The sequence below is a fragment of the Leucoraja erinacea genome, chromosome 34 (genome assembly GCF_028641065.1).
Source record: "Leucoraja erinacea ecotype New England chromosome 34, Leri_hhj_1, whole genome shotgun sequence".
Lineage (NCBI taxonomy): Eukaryota > Metazoa > Chordata > Chondrichthyes > Rajiformes > Rajidae > Leucoraja > Leucoraja erinaceus.
In genome coordinates this window covers 14,215,411-14,232,869 of record NC_073410.1, presented here as the reverse complement: position 1 = coordinate 14,232,869, position 17,459 = coordinate 14,215,411, and the positions used below count along the sequence as shown (strand labels likewise).

The 17,459-nt window shown below is 49.4% G+C and overlaps 1 protein-coding gene across 1 annotated transcript in view; it reads left to right on the top strand.

The window, feature by feature from the left end:
* Positions 1-675: 675 nt before the first annotated feature.
* ldb3a (LIM domain binding 3a) overlaps positions 676-17,459 on the top strand; it is a 135,281-nt gene continuing 118,497 nt past the window's right edge. The window contains exons 1-2 of the mRNA XM_055661564.1: positions 676-772; positions 2,099-2,240. Coding sequence (XP_055517539.1) covers positions 2,142-2,240 — 99 coding nt within the window. The 5' untranslated portion in view covers positions 676-772; positions 2,099-2,141. The remainder of the gene's footprint in view (positions 773-2,098; positions 2,241-17,459) is intronic.

The following is a 17,459-nucleotide window of genomic DNA, read 5'->3' as shown; positions in this document are numbered from 1 at the left end:
CGGTGATCTCAGCTTATGAAAAGAGGCAGCACGTTGGCACAGCGGTAGAGTTGCTGCTGCCTCACGGCGCCAGGGACCCCGGTTCGATCCTGACCTAAGGTTCTGTCCGTGTGAAGTTTGCACGCTCTCCCCGTGACTGTGTGGATTTCCTCCGGGTGCTCCGGTTTCCTCCCACATTCCTAAGACGTGTGTGTTTGTAGGTTAATCGGTTACTGTAAATGGCCCCTGGTGTGTGTAGGATAGAACGAGTCGACGGGTTATCGTTGGTCAATGTGGTCTCGATCAGCCTGTTTCAACCTGTTTCCAAATTCCACACTGTGTCTGGGGATTTGGGGAGAAGGCAGGAGAATGGGGTTCGGAAGGAGAGATAGATCAGCCATGAATGAATGGCAGAGTAGGCTCGATGGACCGAATGGCCTAATTCTACTCCTATCACGTATGATCTCTAACCTAAACTAAGCTCAACATGCATGGATACTTGGGCTTACGGAATTTGACTCAATTTCAGAAGACCTTAACTCAAGCGTTGTACCAATTACAGCAGGAATGTTATTCAGTTGATGTGCTCCTACATATTTTGAGAAGGCAGGGATAGCAGCAATACCTGGGCAATGCTTGGCTCTGTCTGTGGTGAGGTCCTGCTTGCTTTACCCACCTCAAGCTGCCGGCTGTCTTTGCCCGTCAGCTGACGTCAGGCCGGTGCTGCGAGCTGATAAATGCGCTTACTGATAGTCGTCTGCTTCAGCTGACGGAGGCGAGCAACGGAGACGGGGTATGGAAAATATTCTCTTCTCCCCCCCCCCTTCCCATGCATGTCTTTTTCTCCTCTGTCTTTGCACCGGTGCTTTTCCAGCCCGGCTATGCGTTTGCATGCAGCGTTTTTGTTGTTTTTTGCAAAAAGGTTAAGGATTGATCTGCTTGGGTAGTTTGCAATGGAGATGGGACATACTGTTGGGGTGAGCGGGTCTGTGGTTAATGCAAGGTTTAATGCTCGTTTAAAGACAGACAGAGGGAGAAGGGGAAGGGAGGGAGGGGGATTAGTTTTTGTAAAAGTCCTCGACTTTTGGACGATTATTACACCTGTCGTTTGAGCGTTTGCCTGTAGGTTTTAGTTTCAGCTGCTACAATTCTGAGACCTCAGTGCGCGGTTGCAGCCTCGCTTGTCCGGGGGCTTTTAAAAATATATATATAATTTCTGCAATTGTAAATGTCACTACCTCCCATTCCCCGGACAGACAGGAAACTGGTGGATCTATTGACTTGCAATGTGAAGCTTTTTTAAACTTGTGATTTGCCACTGCACTGGCGAGCAGAGGCAGCAGAGAGACTGAGATTAAATGTGATAGCATGATTTTTCCTTTTTGCTTTATTATCGCTTGGATATTTCTGCAAATGTTGGGACTGTGACCCAGGAACAGTTTAACCTGTCCGGTGACCGGCCCGCACTGTAGAGGCGTTTGCCTTCATTCTAGTTCTTGTCAAACCGAGTTGCAGAGTGTCACAAATTTCTGCTCTCCTGTTATTTGGCGGGGATTTTGAAACTTAAAAACCTCGGTTATATATTTTTTATATGGAAAACATTAAATAAAATCTGTGACCAGTTAATATTAATTACCGTTGACAACCAAACATTGTGATTATTTTTTTAAAACAGTTTAGTGTTGAAATGTCTTATTAACAAAAATGAGTGCCAAAAAATAACACGAGTGTGATAAGATTGTCCTGGCTTCGACATATTACTTCGGGGTATTTTCTCAAGAGGTTTGGGGATAGATTTGGGGAGCCTAGAAAAATCCTTCCTATACTGGGTGATATGAGTCACACAATCCTGGCATATCAGGTGTAGTGTTACCACCCTTATATGGTTCACTCTGCCTGTGGTCCCTTCATGCCTGATCACTTGGTTCTATTCTTGGGTACCACTCTGATCCCAATCAGTAATTCAGTGGCTTTAAAAATATATATATATTATTCACTAACTTTTTTTTTCTTGTTTCTTCTCTGTCCTCCTTGCTCCCACCCCATACCTCTCCCCCCTGTTCCCACCCCATACCTCTCCCTCTCCCTCCCGCTCCCACCCCATTCCTCTCCCCCGAAGAGCTTTCCCGGTAGCATTTTTGAAGAGGCTGGTTGCAGCGTGAATGATGTCGGCGTACAACGTGTCCCTGACGGGCCCAGCACCCTGGGGCTTCAGGCTGCAAGGAGGGAAGGACTTCAACATGCCTCTGACCATCTCCAGAGTAAGTCGGCTGCTTCTCCTCCACGCCCCGAGCGGGCGGCGAGCTTGGCGTTGCCGTGTTGGGGAACGTGGCGTTTCATTTCAACCCTCTCGTAGACCCGGACCGATTCGGGCTGTTTGGGTCTGGGGTCTGGTGTTGTTGTCAAACGTCTTGCCCCCGTTGAACGGAGCGATTTCTGGTTTGCCGCCTTCTAGCTAAAGATGGTCACAGGTTCTAGGAGCAGAATTAGGCCATTATTCACCCCATCAAGTCTACTCAGCCATCCAATCATGGCCGACTCTCTTTCCCTCTCAACCCCATTCTCCTGCCTTCTCCTCATAGCCCTTAACACAAATACTAATCAAGAACATGTCAATCTCGGCCTTAAAAATACCCATTGACTTGGCCTCCACAGCATCTGTGGACTTCAGGCGCCTTCAGATTTGATGGTGTAATGAGATATTTATCTGGTAGTTAAAGGGAAGAGCACAAGAAGCAGGAGAGGGAACAGAGCATTCTGTTCCTTGGACTTGCTTCACCATTCACGAAGATCAGACATGGCTTCAACCCTGCCGTACTTCCCATCTCCCTTTCTCAAAGGAGTCTCCACCCTGAATATAATGATTGCCACCACAGCTCGGTGGGATGGAGAATTCTACCACATTCCACCTATCTACCTCATTGGAGACCCTTTGACTACCCTTGATCGGACTTTACTGGACTTGATCTTGCATTAAACCATATTCACATTATTCCCTTTATCATGTATCTGTGCACTGTGGATGGCTCAATTGTAATCATGTATTGTCTTTCCACTGACTGGTTAGCACACAACAAAAGCTTTTCACTGTACCTCGGCACACGTGACTATTGTCTAAACTAAACTAAACTCCAAATATTCACAATCCTCAGTGAATGAGATTCTTCACTCTTTCCGAAACAGGCGACAAGCTGGTGTACATAAGCCAGAGGAGCTGAATTAGGCCATTCGGCCCATCAAGTCTACTCCGCATTTAAATCATGACTGATCTATCTTTCCTCTCTCAACCCCATTTTCGCAGTAACATTTGACACCCTTACTAATCAAGAAGCTGCCAATCTCCGCTTTAAAAATACCCCATGACCTGGCTTCCTCCACTGTCTGGGGTAATTCATTCCACAGATTCACCACCCTCTGGCTAAAGAAATTCATCCTCATCTCCATTTTAAAGGGCCATCCTTTTATTCTGAGGCTGTGCCCACTAGATTCAGATTCAGATTCAATTTTAATTGTCATTGTCAGTGTACAGTACAGAGACAACGAAATGCATTTAGCATCTCCCTTGAAGAGCGACACTAGTACGAGACTCTCTCGCTAATGGGAACATCCTCTCCACATCCACTGCATCCAGGCCTTTCCTGTTATTGGAGAGTGTTACTGGACTGAGGGACCCTGAAGCCCCAGAACCCGATGGCCAATATGCTACGGAGATGGTGGGTGCACATGGTGGCATCTGCCAATTTGCCACAGATTCTCTAGAACTATGTCCACAGACTGAACAATGGCAAAACTGATTCCACACTTTAACTAGGAAAAAAAGAAGAGAGAAATCAAGGCAAAATGAACTAGTTAACAAGCCATCAGTAGTAGTGAAAGTGCTGCAATCTGCTACAACGGAAGTGGTAACGGCAGCCAATAGATTTGCTGCCTCTCCGCGTGACACCCAGGTTAAATCCTGACTATAAGTGCTGTCTGTGTGGAGTTTGCACGTTCTTGGAACTTCTTGATTTCCACCCGGGTCCTCCAGTTTCCTCCCACATCCCGAAGATGTCCAAAGGGCAGCCATAGTGGCGCAGTGGTAGAGTTGCTGCCTTACAGTGAATGCAGCGTTGAGGACCCGGGTTTGATCCCGAATACGGGTGCTGTGCATACAGAGTTTGTACGTTCTCCTCGTGACCGCGTGGGTTTTCTCCGAGATCTTGGTTTACCTTCCACACTCCAAAGACGTACAGGTTTGTAGGTTAATTGGCTTGGTAAAGGAACAGAAAAGTCCTTAGTGGGTGTAGGGTAGTGTTAATGTGCGGGGATCGCTGGTCAGCGCAGACCCAGAGGGCCGAAGGGCCTGTTTCCGCACTGTATCTCTGTATCTGTACATGTGGGTTTGTAGGTTAATTGGCCTCTGTAAATTGCCCCTAGTGTGCAGGGAGTGGATGAGAAACTGGGATAGCAATAGAACTAGCAATGGTTGGATGATCAATGGTTGGCATGAATTTGGTGGGCCGAAGGGCCTGTTTCCATGCTGCATCTCTGATGGCTTGGCCTCCACTGCTGTCTGTGGCAACGAGTTCCACAGATTCACCTCCCTCTGGCTAAAGAAATCCCTCCTCGGTTCCTTTCTGAGGATACGTCCTTTGATTCTGAGGCTGTGCCCTCTGGTCCTAGACTCTCCCATAAGAAACGTTCTTGATACTATGGATAAGGAGGTGATATTTCCCCATGGAGTAAAGATTACAGTCTCTAAACGATACTGATCAGCATTGAGCTGAGAACAAATGTCTTCACCTCTATCTATTGTCCAGGGTTACAGCCTGACCCGCTGAGTTACTCCAGCAGTTTGAGTCCTTCCTTGATAAACCGGCATCTGCAGTTCTTTGTTTCTACAAAGCCCTACAGAGCTGCATCATGAGTTACAACAGTTGTGTCTAGACTTTGGGAGGCTGAGCTTATCCCATCACCTCCGAGTTCTTGGTGGCACGGTGGCGCAGCGGTAGAGTTGCTGCCTCACAGCGCCAGAGACCCGTGTTCGAACCTCACCATGGGTGCTGTCTGTATGGGGTTTGTACGTTCTCCTGAGGACCGAGTGGGTTTTCTCCGGGTGCTCAGGTTCCCTCCCACATTCCAAATACACACAGGGTTGTAGGTCAAGTTGTTTCTGTAAATTGTTCCCGAGTTAGTGTATGGGTGATCATTGGTTGGCATGGACTTGGTGGGCCGAAGGGCCTGTTTCCACACTGTGTCCCAAAAACCAAAACTGTAGGAAGCTCGGAGACGGAGAGGTGAACGTGAGAGGAGCAAGTTCTGAAGAAGGGTTCCGATCCAAAACGTTGCCTCTTCCTTTACTCCAGAGATGCTGCCTGAACCGCTGAGTTACTCCAGCACTCTGCGTCTATCTTCGGTGTAAACCAGCGCCTGCAGTTCCTTCCTGCGCGAGTTGGGAAGAAATATTCCAAGATTGCTCAGAATGCACTAGGCTGGAGACAGAAGACTCCCTCTCTCTCTCTCTGCATAAGTGTTTAGTTGACACTTGAAGTTCCTGTGGCAATAAATCTCTGTCCTGTTCCCTGTGCCCAGGCATGGTGCCATAAACTGCGAAGCCCCATCAGCTGTTGGATTTAGGTCACAGTCAGGAACAAAAGGGGAATTTGTGGCCGGTTGATGTCATTGCCTGATTCCACTGATGGGACAGATGTGCTGTCTAATCCCTGGCAGTGAGCTGCAAGCCACACATTGTGCGTGGAATGAATGGCTGTGCCCTTTCCACTTTCTTGCTGAAAAAAAGCTGTCTATTAATACGTAGCCACCGCGGTGCCGGTTATACCAGCGTGAGTCATTAGGAGGTGATTTACGAGGGAGGTAGCTGGCTCGGGCAGGTTGGAAGGTCACCTTTATGTCCAGCTGATAATCCAGCTGCTGGGTCTGTATCCGTAACACAGTGGCATGATGTCTTCTGATTGTATCGCCTACAAGGAGGCGACCAGAAGCCTTTCGTAGGAGAGACAAGGAGGGTTAAAAATGGGCAAAATCTCGCACTCTGGTAGCCGGGAGGGTGGAAGGGGCATTGGTGAAGCAACTGGGAGATTGGTGCAGAGCTGGAGGAGATGTAGCTAGTTGCAGGTTTAAGTTTATTACCGTCGTGCGTGTACCGAGGTGCAATTAAAAGCTACATTTTGCATGCTATCAAATCAGATAATACTATACATTAAGGGCAGCGCAGTGGTGCTCACAGAGACGTGGTGAGTCTGTGGATTTTCTCACAGAGAGTGGTGAGTCTGTGGAATTTCTCACAGAGTGGTGAGTCTGTGGAATTCTCTGCCTCTGTGACTAGTGGGGTACCGCAAGGCACGGTTCTCTGGATGCTTTCAAGAGAGAGCTAAATAGGGCTCTTAAAACTAGCTGAGTCAGGGGATATGGTGAGAAGGCAGGAACGGGGTACTGATTGGGGATGATCAGCCATGATCACATTGATCGAAGGGCCGAATGGCCTACTCCTGCACCTATTGTCTATTATCTATTGGTGCAGCGGGTAGAGCTGTTGCCTCGTAGCGTCAGAGATCTGGGTTTGATCCTGTGCTTGGGCGCTATCTGTGTGGAGTTTGCACGTTCTCCCTGTGACTGCATGGGTTTCTTCCGGGTGCTCGGGTTTCCTCCCGCATCCCAAAAATGTGAGTATTTGTCGATTAATTGTCCCTCTGTAAATTACCCCCAATGTGTCGGGGGAGTGGATTAACATCGAACCAATGTGAGTGGGTGATCAATGGACTCAGTGGGCTGAAGGGCCTGTTTCCATACTATCCCTAAAACTCAAATTCAATAAACTTCAATCAAGTCAAACTCGACTACAATAGGTAAAGCGAAATGGAAGATAGAAAGTATGGATTATAGTTCTCAGCATTGGACTTTGTCTATGGAACTGATGCACTACAATGTCCACAATGGGGTAGAGGGGAATCAGACTGTAACCCAGATTATGCAAGGACTTGATAACAGAGGGGAAGAAGCTGTTTCTGAATCTGGTGGTGTGTGCTTTCAAGCTTCTGTACCTTCTGCCCGACTGGTTGAGTTTAGTTTATTGTCACATGTGCAGAGGTACAGTGAAAAGCTGGAGAAGCAGCAGGAACGATCTGGGTATGACAAGTCTTTGATTATATGGGCTCCTATTCTGAAGCAGCCTGAAGTGTAGATGGAGTCAATGGTGGAGAGTGTGGTCTGTGTGATGGACTGGGCTACATCTACAATGTTGGGGACCGTGGTCTGTGTGATGGACTGGGCTACATCTACAATGGTGGGGACTGTGGTCTGTGTGATGGACTGGGCTACATCTACAATGGTGGGGAATGTGGTCTGTGTGATGGACTGGGCTGCATCTACAACTCTCTGTGATTTCTTGCGATCTTGGGCAGAGCTGCTCCCACACCAAACTGCGATGCATGCCGACAGTATGCTTTCCATGGTGCATCAGTAGAAGTTTGCAAGGGTCATTGGAGACAAGCTGAATTTCCTCTGCCTCCTGGGGAATTAGAGGCATTGGTGTGATTTCTTGGCTGTCATTTCGATGTGGTTGGTCCACATTGGTAATATTAACTTGAAGCTCTCAACCATTTCCTCTTTGGCACCGTTGATGCTGACTGCGGCATGTACTCCACCATGCTTCCTGAAGTCAACAACTAGCTCCTTCATCTTGCTGTCCTTGAGGGGAGGATGATGGTCCTGACACCATGTTATGAAGCTCTCGATCTGCTTCCTGTCATTAATTGTGATCCGGCCCACCACAGTGGTGTCGTCGACCTACTTGTAGATGAGGTTGTAGCTGGATTTGACAAGAGACAATAGGTGCAGGAGTAGGCCATTCGGCCCTTTGAGCCAGCACCGCCATTCAATGTGATCATCCCCAATCAGTACCCCATTCCTGCCTTCTCCTCATATCCCCTGACTCCGCTATTTTTAAGAGGTCCATCTAGCTCTCTCTTGAAAGCATCCAGAGAACCTGCCTCCACTGCCCTCTGAGGCAGAAATTCCACAGACTCACCACTCTCTGTGAGAAAAAGTGTTTCCTTGTCTCCGTTCTAAATGGCTTGCTCCTTATTCTTAACTGTGGTCCCTGGTTCTGGACTCCCCCAACATCGGGAACACGTTTCCTGCCTCTAGTGTGTCCAAACCCAATTTGGCCGCACAGTTGCGAGTGTGGCGGGAGCGCGCTCAGTGACGACGACATCTCCTCCACAATAATTCTCAACAGTTGCTGTGTTGGAGGCGGCGAGGTCGGGAATGAGGAAGGGGGTTAGGGTCGGGAAAGCAACAGCTTGAGTAAAGAAAGGCACTGAGCTAACATGGATGGTTCAGAAGAACCCATCCCGTTCTTCGCTCAACCCTTAACCTCGCTGAGTTTTATTCTGGATCCGATCTCGCAAGGTGATGGCACCCGGCCCACCTGGAGAGATTCTGGGGTGGGTGTAAATCTTTGATGATTTGATGATGCCTGACTGTGGTTGTAACTGGTGGCAACACGGTGGGGCAGCGGTAGAGTTGCTGCCTAACAGCGCCAGAGACCCGGGTTCCATCCTGACCATGGGTGCTGTCTATGTGGAGTTTGCATGTTCTCCCTGTGACCGCGTGGGGTTTTCCCAGGTGCTCTGATTCCTCCAACATTCCAAAGACCTCGAGGTTTGTTGATTAATTCGCTTCTGTAAATTGGCGCTAATGTGCAGGATGGGACTAGTGTGAAGGGGTGATCGCTGTTCCAGTACAGACTTGGTGGGCTGAAGGGCCTGTTTCCATGCTCTTTCTCCAAACGCAACTAAGGTGTGGCGATGGGTAGTCGCCTGGATGGACATCAGTGTCTTGGTGGGGAGCGGTGTTGATACACATACAATACGATAGTAGCATTCAAGAGGCTTTTAAATGGAAATACGGTGAGTAGAGGGATATGGATCACATACAAATGCAACTGAGATCAGTTTAATTTTGTGTCATGTTCTGCGCACACACTGTGAGCCAAAGGGCCTGTTTCTGTGTCTACTGTGCCACATGTCTGAAGAAGGGTCTCGACCCATTCCTTCTCTCCAGAGATGCTGCCTGTCCCGCTGAGTTACTCCAGCATTCTGTGTCTATCTTCGATTTAAACCAGCATCTGCGGTTCCTTCCCACTCGACTGCTCCATGTTCTATGAATGGGCAACAGCTGATTTACTGAATGAATTATGTCCTCGTGTGACCACACCAGGCAGGTCTCGACCTCTGAGCCTTTTACGACTCTGTCTCGTCAGTGCGTTGAGGAATGCTGCGGCTTTTTCTGGGCACCGAGAAACCCGCTGGGGCTTTGAACATAAATGGTGATTCCAGGACTTCAGGCGGGAATGTTAAGATTAACATGGTACGAGGGTGGGAACTATAGGTCACTAGCCCCGTTGTGTAAGCACCAGACTCTCCCCACCAGCCCCACAAATCATGCACCTTCCTCCCACCCGCACTCCCTCAGCAGCTGACGAGTCTGTGGTGAAAAGACTCAAGGTTACGGAGATACGAAGGCATAAATATAACCACACACACCACTACACACTGAAGTGCCTCGTTGAAAGGACTCGGTCTGGTTAGCATTCGCTTCCGATTGCGATAAGCTGCCAGAGATTTGCCCGCCTGCCTTTGGCATCTTGCAGAGAGGGTGAGGTTGGAGGGAACGTGTCTGTTTAGTGGGTGCGTTTTGCCTGGATATTCTTCCAATAGACAATAGGTGCAGGAGTAGGCCACTCGGCCCTTCTTCCCGAATTCCCTTCCTTCGATTTCTGTGCTGACTGAAGAGTTAGGATTCAAACGTTTAAGAATAAAGGGGAAACCCTTTAGGAACGAGATGAGAAAACCATTTTTCACACAGAGAGTGGTGAATCTCTGGAACTCTCTGCCACAGAAGGTAGTTGAGGCCAGTTCATTGGCTATATTTAAGAGGGAGTTAGATGTGGCCCTTGTGGCTAAAGGGATCAGGGGGTATGGAGAGAAGGCAGGTACAGGATACTGAGTTGGATGATTAGCCATGATCATATTGAATGGTGGTGCAGGCTCGAAGGGCCGAATGGCCTACTCCTGCACCTATTTTCTATGTTTCTAAACCTATTTTATGGATGAAGCTGCGCGTGTCTTTGTGACCGGACGAACAGTGGAGTCGCAGCAGATGGAGTTGTTGCCTCACAGCGCCAGAGACCCGGGTTCAATCCCAATCTCGGGTGCTGTCGGTGTGGAGTTTGCACGTTCTCCCTGTGACCGCGTGGGTTTTCTCCGCGTGCTCCGCCCGGTTTCCTCCCACCTTCCAACAAAGTGCAGGTTTGTAGGTTAATTAGCCTTGGTGAAATTGTAAATTGTCCCTGGATCTGCCGTGTTGGATGGTATAGCGTAAAACTAGTGTGCGGGGATCACCGGTCGGTGTGGACTCAGTGGGTCGAAGGCCCTGTTTCCACGCTGTAAACTATGCCGTACGTTGGGGAGAACAGAGGAGAGATTGCAGCAGAGATTAGTTGTTCAATGCTCCCTTTGGTCATGACATCTCTGCCACTTGTTTCCCCACTTATTTATATCTGTCCTTGCGTCACATTATGTGATAACACTCGAGGCAAACTTTGTCACGCATGCCCCACGTTGAAGAAGATTTGAGATGGTGTAAATAAGACGGCACAGCTGGTAGAGCTGCTACCTGACAGCACCAGAGATCCCGGTTCAATCCTGGCCACGGGTGCTGTCTGTGTGGAGTTTGCACGTTCCAGTGGGTTTCCTCTCGGTGCTCTGGTTTCCTCCCACATCCCAAAGACATGCGGCCTCTGTAAATTACCCCCTAGTCCCTAGTGTGTAGGGGGTGGATGCAGAAGTGGGATAAAGTAGAATTGATGTGAATGGGTGATGGATTGTCAGCGTGGACTCGGTGGGCCGAAGGGCCTGTTTCCGTGCTGCATCTCTAAACTAAACTCTAAAACTCAATAGGAATTGCTTCCCCCCCGTTGATGATTATACTTTATTAGGTACAGTGATATTCTTTGCTTTGCATACAATCCAGTAGACAATAGACAATAGGTGCAGGAGTTGGCAATTCAGCCCTTCGAGCCAGCACCGCCATTCAATGTGATCATGGCTGATCAGTACCTCGTGCCTGCCTTCTCCCCATATCCCCTGACTCCAGTATTTTTAAGAGCCCTATCTAGCTCTCTCTTGAAAGCATCCAGAGAACCTGCCTCCACTGCCTTCTGAGGCAGAGAATTCCACAGACCCACCACTCTCTGTGAGAAAAAGTGTTTCCTCGTCTCTGTTCTAAATGGCTTACTCCTTATTCTTAAACTGTGGCCCCTGGTTCTGGACTCCCCCAACATCGCGAACATGTTTCCTGCCTCTAGCATGTCCTGCACCTAATTTCTATGTGTCTATTACTTAGGTACAATGAAAAGCTGTTTGTTGCTTGCTATCCAGTCAGTGATAAGATCATACATGATTACACACAGCGTACAGATACAGTCCACAGCGTACAGATACAGGGAATAACGTTTAGTGCAAGATGAAGTCTACTAAAGTCTAAGTAAAGATAGTCCAACGTTGTCCAATGAGGTAGATGGGAGGTCAGGGCCGCTTCCTAGTTGGTGCCCCACCTGAACTCGCATCTATCCCTTGCCTTCCACTTTCATTCCTTCCTCTAGCTTCAAAATTCACAACTCTTCAATCCTTTTGTCTCATACCTTATGTCTTTTCCTCTCTGGCCTTTGTCCAACCACCTACCCCCCCCCCCCCCCCTCCCCCCAGCATCACCTGTATGTATCCACCTATTATCTGGAGAAACCCAGCGGGTGTGGCAGCATCTATGAAGCAAAGTATTCCCTTTGCTTCATAGCTCCATAGATGCTGCCGCACCCACTGAGTTTCTCCAGCACTTTTGTCTACCTTTGATTTTCCAGCATCTGCAGTTCCTGCTTAAACATTCCACCTATTATCTGCCAGGTTTTGTCCAGCCTTTCACCTTCCCTTTGGTTCTCCTCTCCCTTCTTTCTGCCCTCCCCTCCTCTGTCCCTGGCCCTCCCCCCTCGTCCCCTTCGTCAGCTTTCCCCTCCTCTTTTTTGCCTCTCCCCAGACCTACCTGCTCCCCCCCCCCCCCCCCCCCCCCCCCCTGCTGTGCCACTAATGAACAGCTGTTTCCACATTGGCACCAATAGATAACTAGCTCAGCATGAACCAGTGCAGTGCCTTCTGCCAAGAGCATGCTGAATATTTCATGATGGACACCGCCATTAGATCCAATAAAACCATCACACGATCCCTACTTATTGTAAAATAAGACATTGCAGGTGTCGCCCAGCTGTTGCTGCTCTTTGTGTCGCTCCTGCCTTCCTCCGTCTGTAGATGCTGGCTTTAAATTCCACCCCCATTCCCATACTCCCCGAGCTGGCCAGCCATCTGCCCGAGCCGGCTGCCTGCCCCTTTCCCGGGTGGCACGAGAGGGGGACTATGCGCTGTCCACGGGCACCCTGGGGGATTTGCGGGACCGCGGGGGGTGGAATGCATCCGGGACAAGGATGGTGATACAGTTGGTTAAGAGTTGTAACATATTTGTTTAGCTAATCGGATGATTTGTATTATGGTAGTGGGTTTGATATTTGGTTGTTATTGTATATATTATTCTTGCAATAATTGATTACATTTATTTTTGTTTTAAAAAAAAAGTGTGGTACTGATGGAATTTGATGCCTCTTCCTCCAAGTGAAATGTTGTTAGATGTGGAAAACCCCCCACAGTGTTATTCTGCTAGATTTTTAGTGGGCAGTTTTCATACTGACCCGAATGTAATTTCTCCAGCAATTTAGCCGTGTGCTATCTCGTTGTTTTTTGTGAGATCGGTCTAGTGGAGGGGACTATTCACACCATATCTGAAGGAGGATCCAGAGGAGGTTTACGAGAATGATCCCAGGGATGGTTGGGCTAACGTGCGTGCGATGAGCGTTTGACGGCACTGGGCCTGCACTCGCTGGAGTTTAGAAGGATGAACGGGGAAACCACATTGAAACTTACCGAATAGTGAAAGGCCCGGATAGAGTGGATGTGGATCTCTGGAGAACATGGATAGGTGACTTTTTTGATCGGGACCCTTCTTTAGACTGATTGAACCAGACTGTGCCGTCACGGTGGTGCAGCGGTAGAATTGCTGCCTTGCAGCGAATGCAGCGCCAGAGACCCGGGTTCGATCCTGACTACGGATGCTGTCTGTATGGAGTTTGTACGTTATCCCCATGACCTACATAGGTTTTCCCCGAGATCTTCGGTTTTCCCCCACACTCCAAAGACGTACATGTTTGTAGGTTAATTGGCTTGGTAAATGTAAAAATTGTCCCTAGTGGGTGTAGGATCGTGTTAATGTGTGGGGATCGCTGGTTGGCATGGACCTGGTGGGCTGAAGGGCCAGTTTCTGCGCTGTATCTCTAAACTAAACCATGGTGTCGATCTGAACGAAACCCTCCTCCTGCCTGTACCAGCTCCTCATCACTCCGTTTGTTGCCTGTTTAACGTCTCGCTAAATGCCACATAGACGTTTCTGTAGCCCCTCTCACTGCCCCAGGCACACTCTCGCCTCTCCCTGTGTAAGGGAGAAACATGCCTCGCACATCCCCTTTAAACTTTCCCCCTCTCTTTTTAAACCTACTTGAGGCAGCACGGTGGTGCCTCACTGCCTCACAGTGCGAAAGACCTGGATTCGATCCCGACTTCCATTGCTGTCGGTGTGGAGTTTTTACGTTCTCCCTGTGACTGTGTGGGTTTCCTCTGGGTACACGGGTTTCCCATCACAGTCCAAAGACGTGCGGGTTTGTAGGATATGCGGCCTCTGTACACATGCAGAGAGTGCTTGCGACGCTCCAATACTAGTACTAGTGTGAATGGGTGATCGATAGTTGACGTAGACTTGGTGGGCTGAAGTGCCTGTTTCCCTGCTGCTTCTTTAAACTTAGGAGCGGCACAGTGGTGTAGCGAGCGAGTCGAGCTGCTGCCTCACATTGGCGACACCCGGATTCGATCCTCACTACGGCTGCTGTCTATACGGAGTTTGCACGTTCTCCCTGTGACCGCCAGGCTTTCCTCCGGGTGCTCTGGTTTCCTCCCACACTCTAAAGACGTAAAGATTGTAAATTGTCCGTACTGTTTAGGATCGTGCTAGTATACGGGGTAAGCGCTGGTCGGCGCGGGCCGAAGGGCCTGTTTCCACGCTGTGTGTCTAAAACTAAATTAAACTGTGCCAGGCAGTATTTAACATTTCCACCCTGGGAAGAAGACACTGTCTCCCATAGCTGTGGCCAGCTTGGGTATACCTGGCAGTGCCAGCCTCTCTGCTGTTTATGGGCGCTGCGATGGTAGACGGCTCATTGCGAGGCTTTGCCACCTGCTTGGAGGGGATCGGTGAGGTGTCTACAGCCGGCCGTCCCGGTGTAAGCCGAGCCCAGTGCGGCCAGTCTAGGCTGGGACCCTGGCGCTAGTTAGTGCCTCCCTGCGAGGTGCCGGCCCCATCAGTATCTCGGCTGCCGGCCCAGCGCTTCTATTTGTGGCTCCTTGCTGCTGACTCCACACGTGTGTCAGCGCCGTGATTGATGCCGCCTGGCCCCGCCGGCCGCTATTAGGAGCCTGACTCATCGGACTAATTCCGGCCCAGAGTCACGTCGAGCTCTGCCCTGGTTGACCAGATACGGTCACCTGCTCCTACTCTGTGATGTACCCCCCAGGCTCCTCTCCCTCGCCCTACCCTGGTCACCCATGCCCCATATCTCCATCTCTCTCATAAAGTCACGTGATGGGACTAGAATTAGGCCATTCGGCCCATCAAGTCTACTCCGCCATTCTATGGCGGAGTAGACTTGATGGGCCGAATGGCTGAACTATCCCTCCCTCCTCGCCCCGTTCTCCTGCCTTCTCCCCATAACCTCTGACACCCGTACTGATCTCACCCGGTGGCCCATCCCCTCCCGTGGTCTCCCTTGCCCGACCCACCCCTCTCACCGTGGTCCAGGCTCTCTCCCCTTTCACCTCCCCTGGTCCTCCCTTGGCCACCCATGGTCCTCCCCTGGTGCCCCCCTACCTTGGTCACCTGTGCCCCATCACTCCTGGTGGCCCGACAACTCCTGAGGCTACGTGGACTCTCCTTCATCACCGTGGCTCATTCTGCTCCTCTACAATATTCCATCTTGCTTTCCAATCTTTCCAACTAGGACTAGTGCTCACCATTGGAAGATTGGCTGTGTCTCCCCCCCCCCAAATAAATCACCCATCTCCACCCGCCCTCAGCCCATCTGATGCTGAAACATTGGTCAGCGTCGCTATTCCAAACCATTCCTGGCCAGCCTGGCAAGAAGAGCTCAATATTATCCCAGCTTTAGATAGACGCAGAGTCCCGGAGTAACTCAGCGGGTCAGGCAGCATCTCTGGAGAACATGGATAGGTGATGTTTGGGGTTCTTCAGTCTGAAGTTCTGGAGTTACTCCAACATTTTGTGTCAATCTTTGGTATAAACCAGCATCTTTATACTGCAGTGTTCAAGAAGGAACTGCAGATGCTGGAAGATCAAAGGTACACAAAATTGCTGGAGAAACTCAGCGGGTGCAGCAGCATCTATGGAGCGAAGGAAATAGGCAACGTTTCGGGCCGAAACCCTTCTTCAGACTGAAGTTTATCTACACCTTCACTATCATCGCCCGAGGTAATTCCGCCCAGCCAGTTTTGAATCCTGTTGGCTATTGTAGCCTGAACCCTGTGTGTGTTTGTTGCACTGTTCCAGCATTGTTGTCCGCATCGTGCCCTGCACCAGATGCAGTGAACCAGTTGCCCTCCTCCTCCCACCGGCACTGTTGATCGGCGAGCTGATGCCGTGATTTTTCCATCCCTCCTTGGTGCTCCGTCCCAATCTCCGTCCCATCCCCCGACCCACAACCGTCAGTGGTGGTATCTGCGCTCCCCCATAGCCGGCCCCTTCACCATTCCCAAATGCCTCCACCAATATCTCCTGCAACTGAAGGCCTCCATCCCTTTGAGATGCTTTTTAAACACACTCATCCCTCATTGACCTGAGGTTTTGGGGTATCTACCAGTGCACAGACCCGCGTCAGAATTCAATGATGGCTTTAGTGAGGCATCTCTGGACATTTTATAACATTTTATGTTCTGTATTACCATTGGTTTGTTGTTGGCGTAGAGGATTATGTAAATAGCCATGCACGGAAAATGTCCAAATTTTTCCATTTACGTTGCCCAGTATTCTTGTTTATCCTGCGCATTTCACATGATTTTGAAGATAATTTCTTTTGATGTTATTTCCATTCATCTTCCTTCTAAAATGTCCATAGTCAGACTTCAATCTTAGGGAATGTTGATACTGGGCAATTTTAGTTTTTAACTTACTTTAGAGATTCAGCGTGGAATCAGGCCCTTTGGCCCACCGACTCCACGCCGACCAGCGATCACCCTGTACACGAGCTCCATCCTACACACTCAGGACAATGCACTGAAGCCAATTAACCAACAAACCTGCACGTGTGTGGAATGTGGAAGGAAACCGGTGCACCCGGAGAAAACCCACGCCATCACAGGGAGACCGTACAAACTCCGTACAGACAGCACCTGCGGTCAGGATCGAACCTGGGTCTCTGGCGCTGTGAGGCAGCAACTATGCCACTACACTTCCCTTTGACCACTTTGTGGTTTCAAGGTCTTAACTAATTGAAATTAATTAAGTTTCAGGTTTATCACTGTATTGTGTACTGAAGTGCAGTGTAAAGCTTTGTTCTGCATGCCGGTCCAGTCAATTCATGTTGCACTGTATGTAAATGCCATCAAGCCCAATTCAAGTACAATAGGCAGAGCAAAGGGGGAGATACAGAGTGCAGAATATAGAGGCGGAAACAAGGAAGTGGAGATGCTGGTTTACAAAGAAACGACACAATATTCAGAACATGGTCAGAGCAGGACTCGGAGACGGAGTAGAACAAGGATCCCGACTCGAAACGTCACCCATTCATGTTCTCCCGAGATGCTGCATGTCCCGCTGAGTTACTCCAGCACTTTGTCTTTTTTTTAAATTGCAGAATAGAATTCTCAGCGTTGTAGTGCAGCAGTTCCAGAGACAAAGTCCACAGTGGGGTAGTTTAAAATTGGATGCACCCCAACTCATGGAAGGACCGTTCAGAAGCCTGATATCAGGGGAGACGAGGCTGTGGACTATTCTTGTGGGAACCTGGTTACACTGTTGGTTCTCAGTGGACATTGGCTCACTGATTCAGATCCTACTCGTGCAGTTTGCTGGCTTACTGAACTCTGTCTGCATGTTTTCCTTTGGTGCAAAATCCTTCTGCCTTTCTGCTGCCTTTGCTGATACGGATGTGGCCATTATTCAGTTTCACTGGGATGCGTAAACAGCAGCATTTAATTTTCCATCTGGTGCTGGGACAAATGTTCATCTTTCATCAATTCCAGTGCACAGCGGCGCAG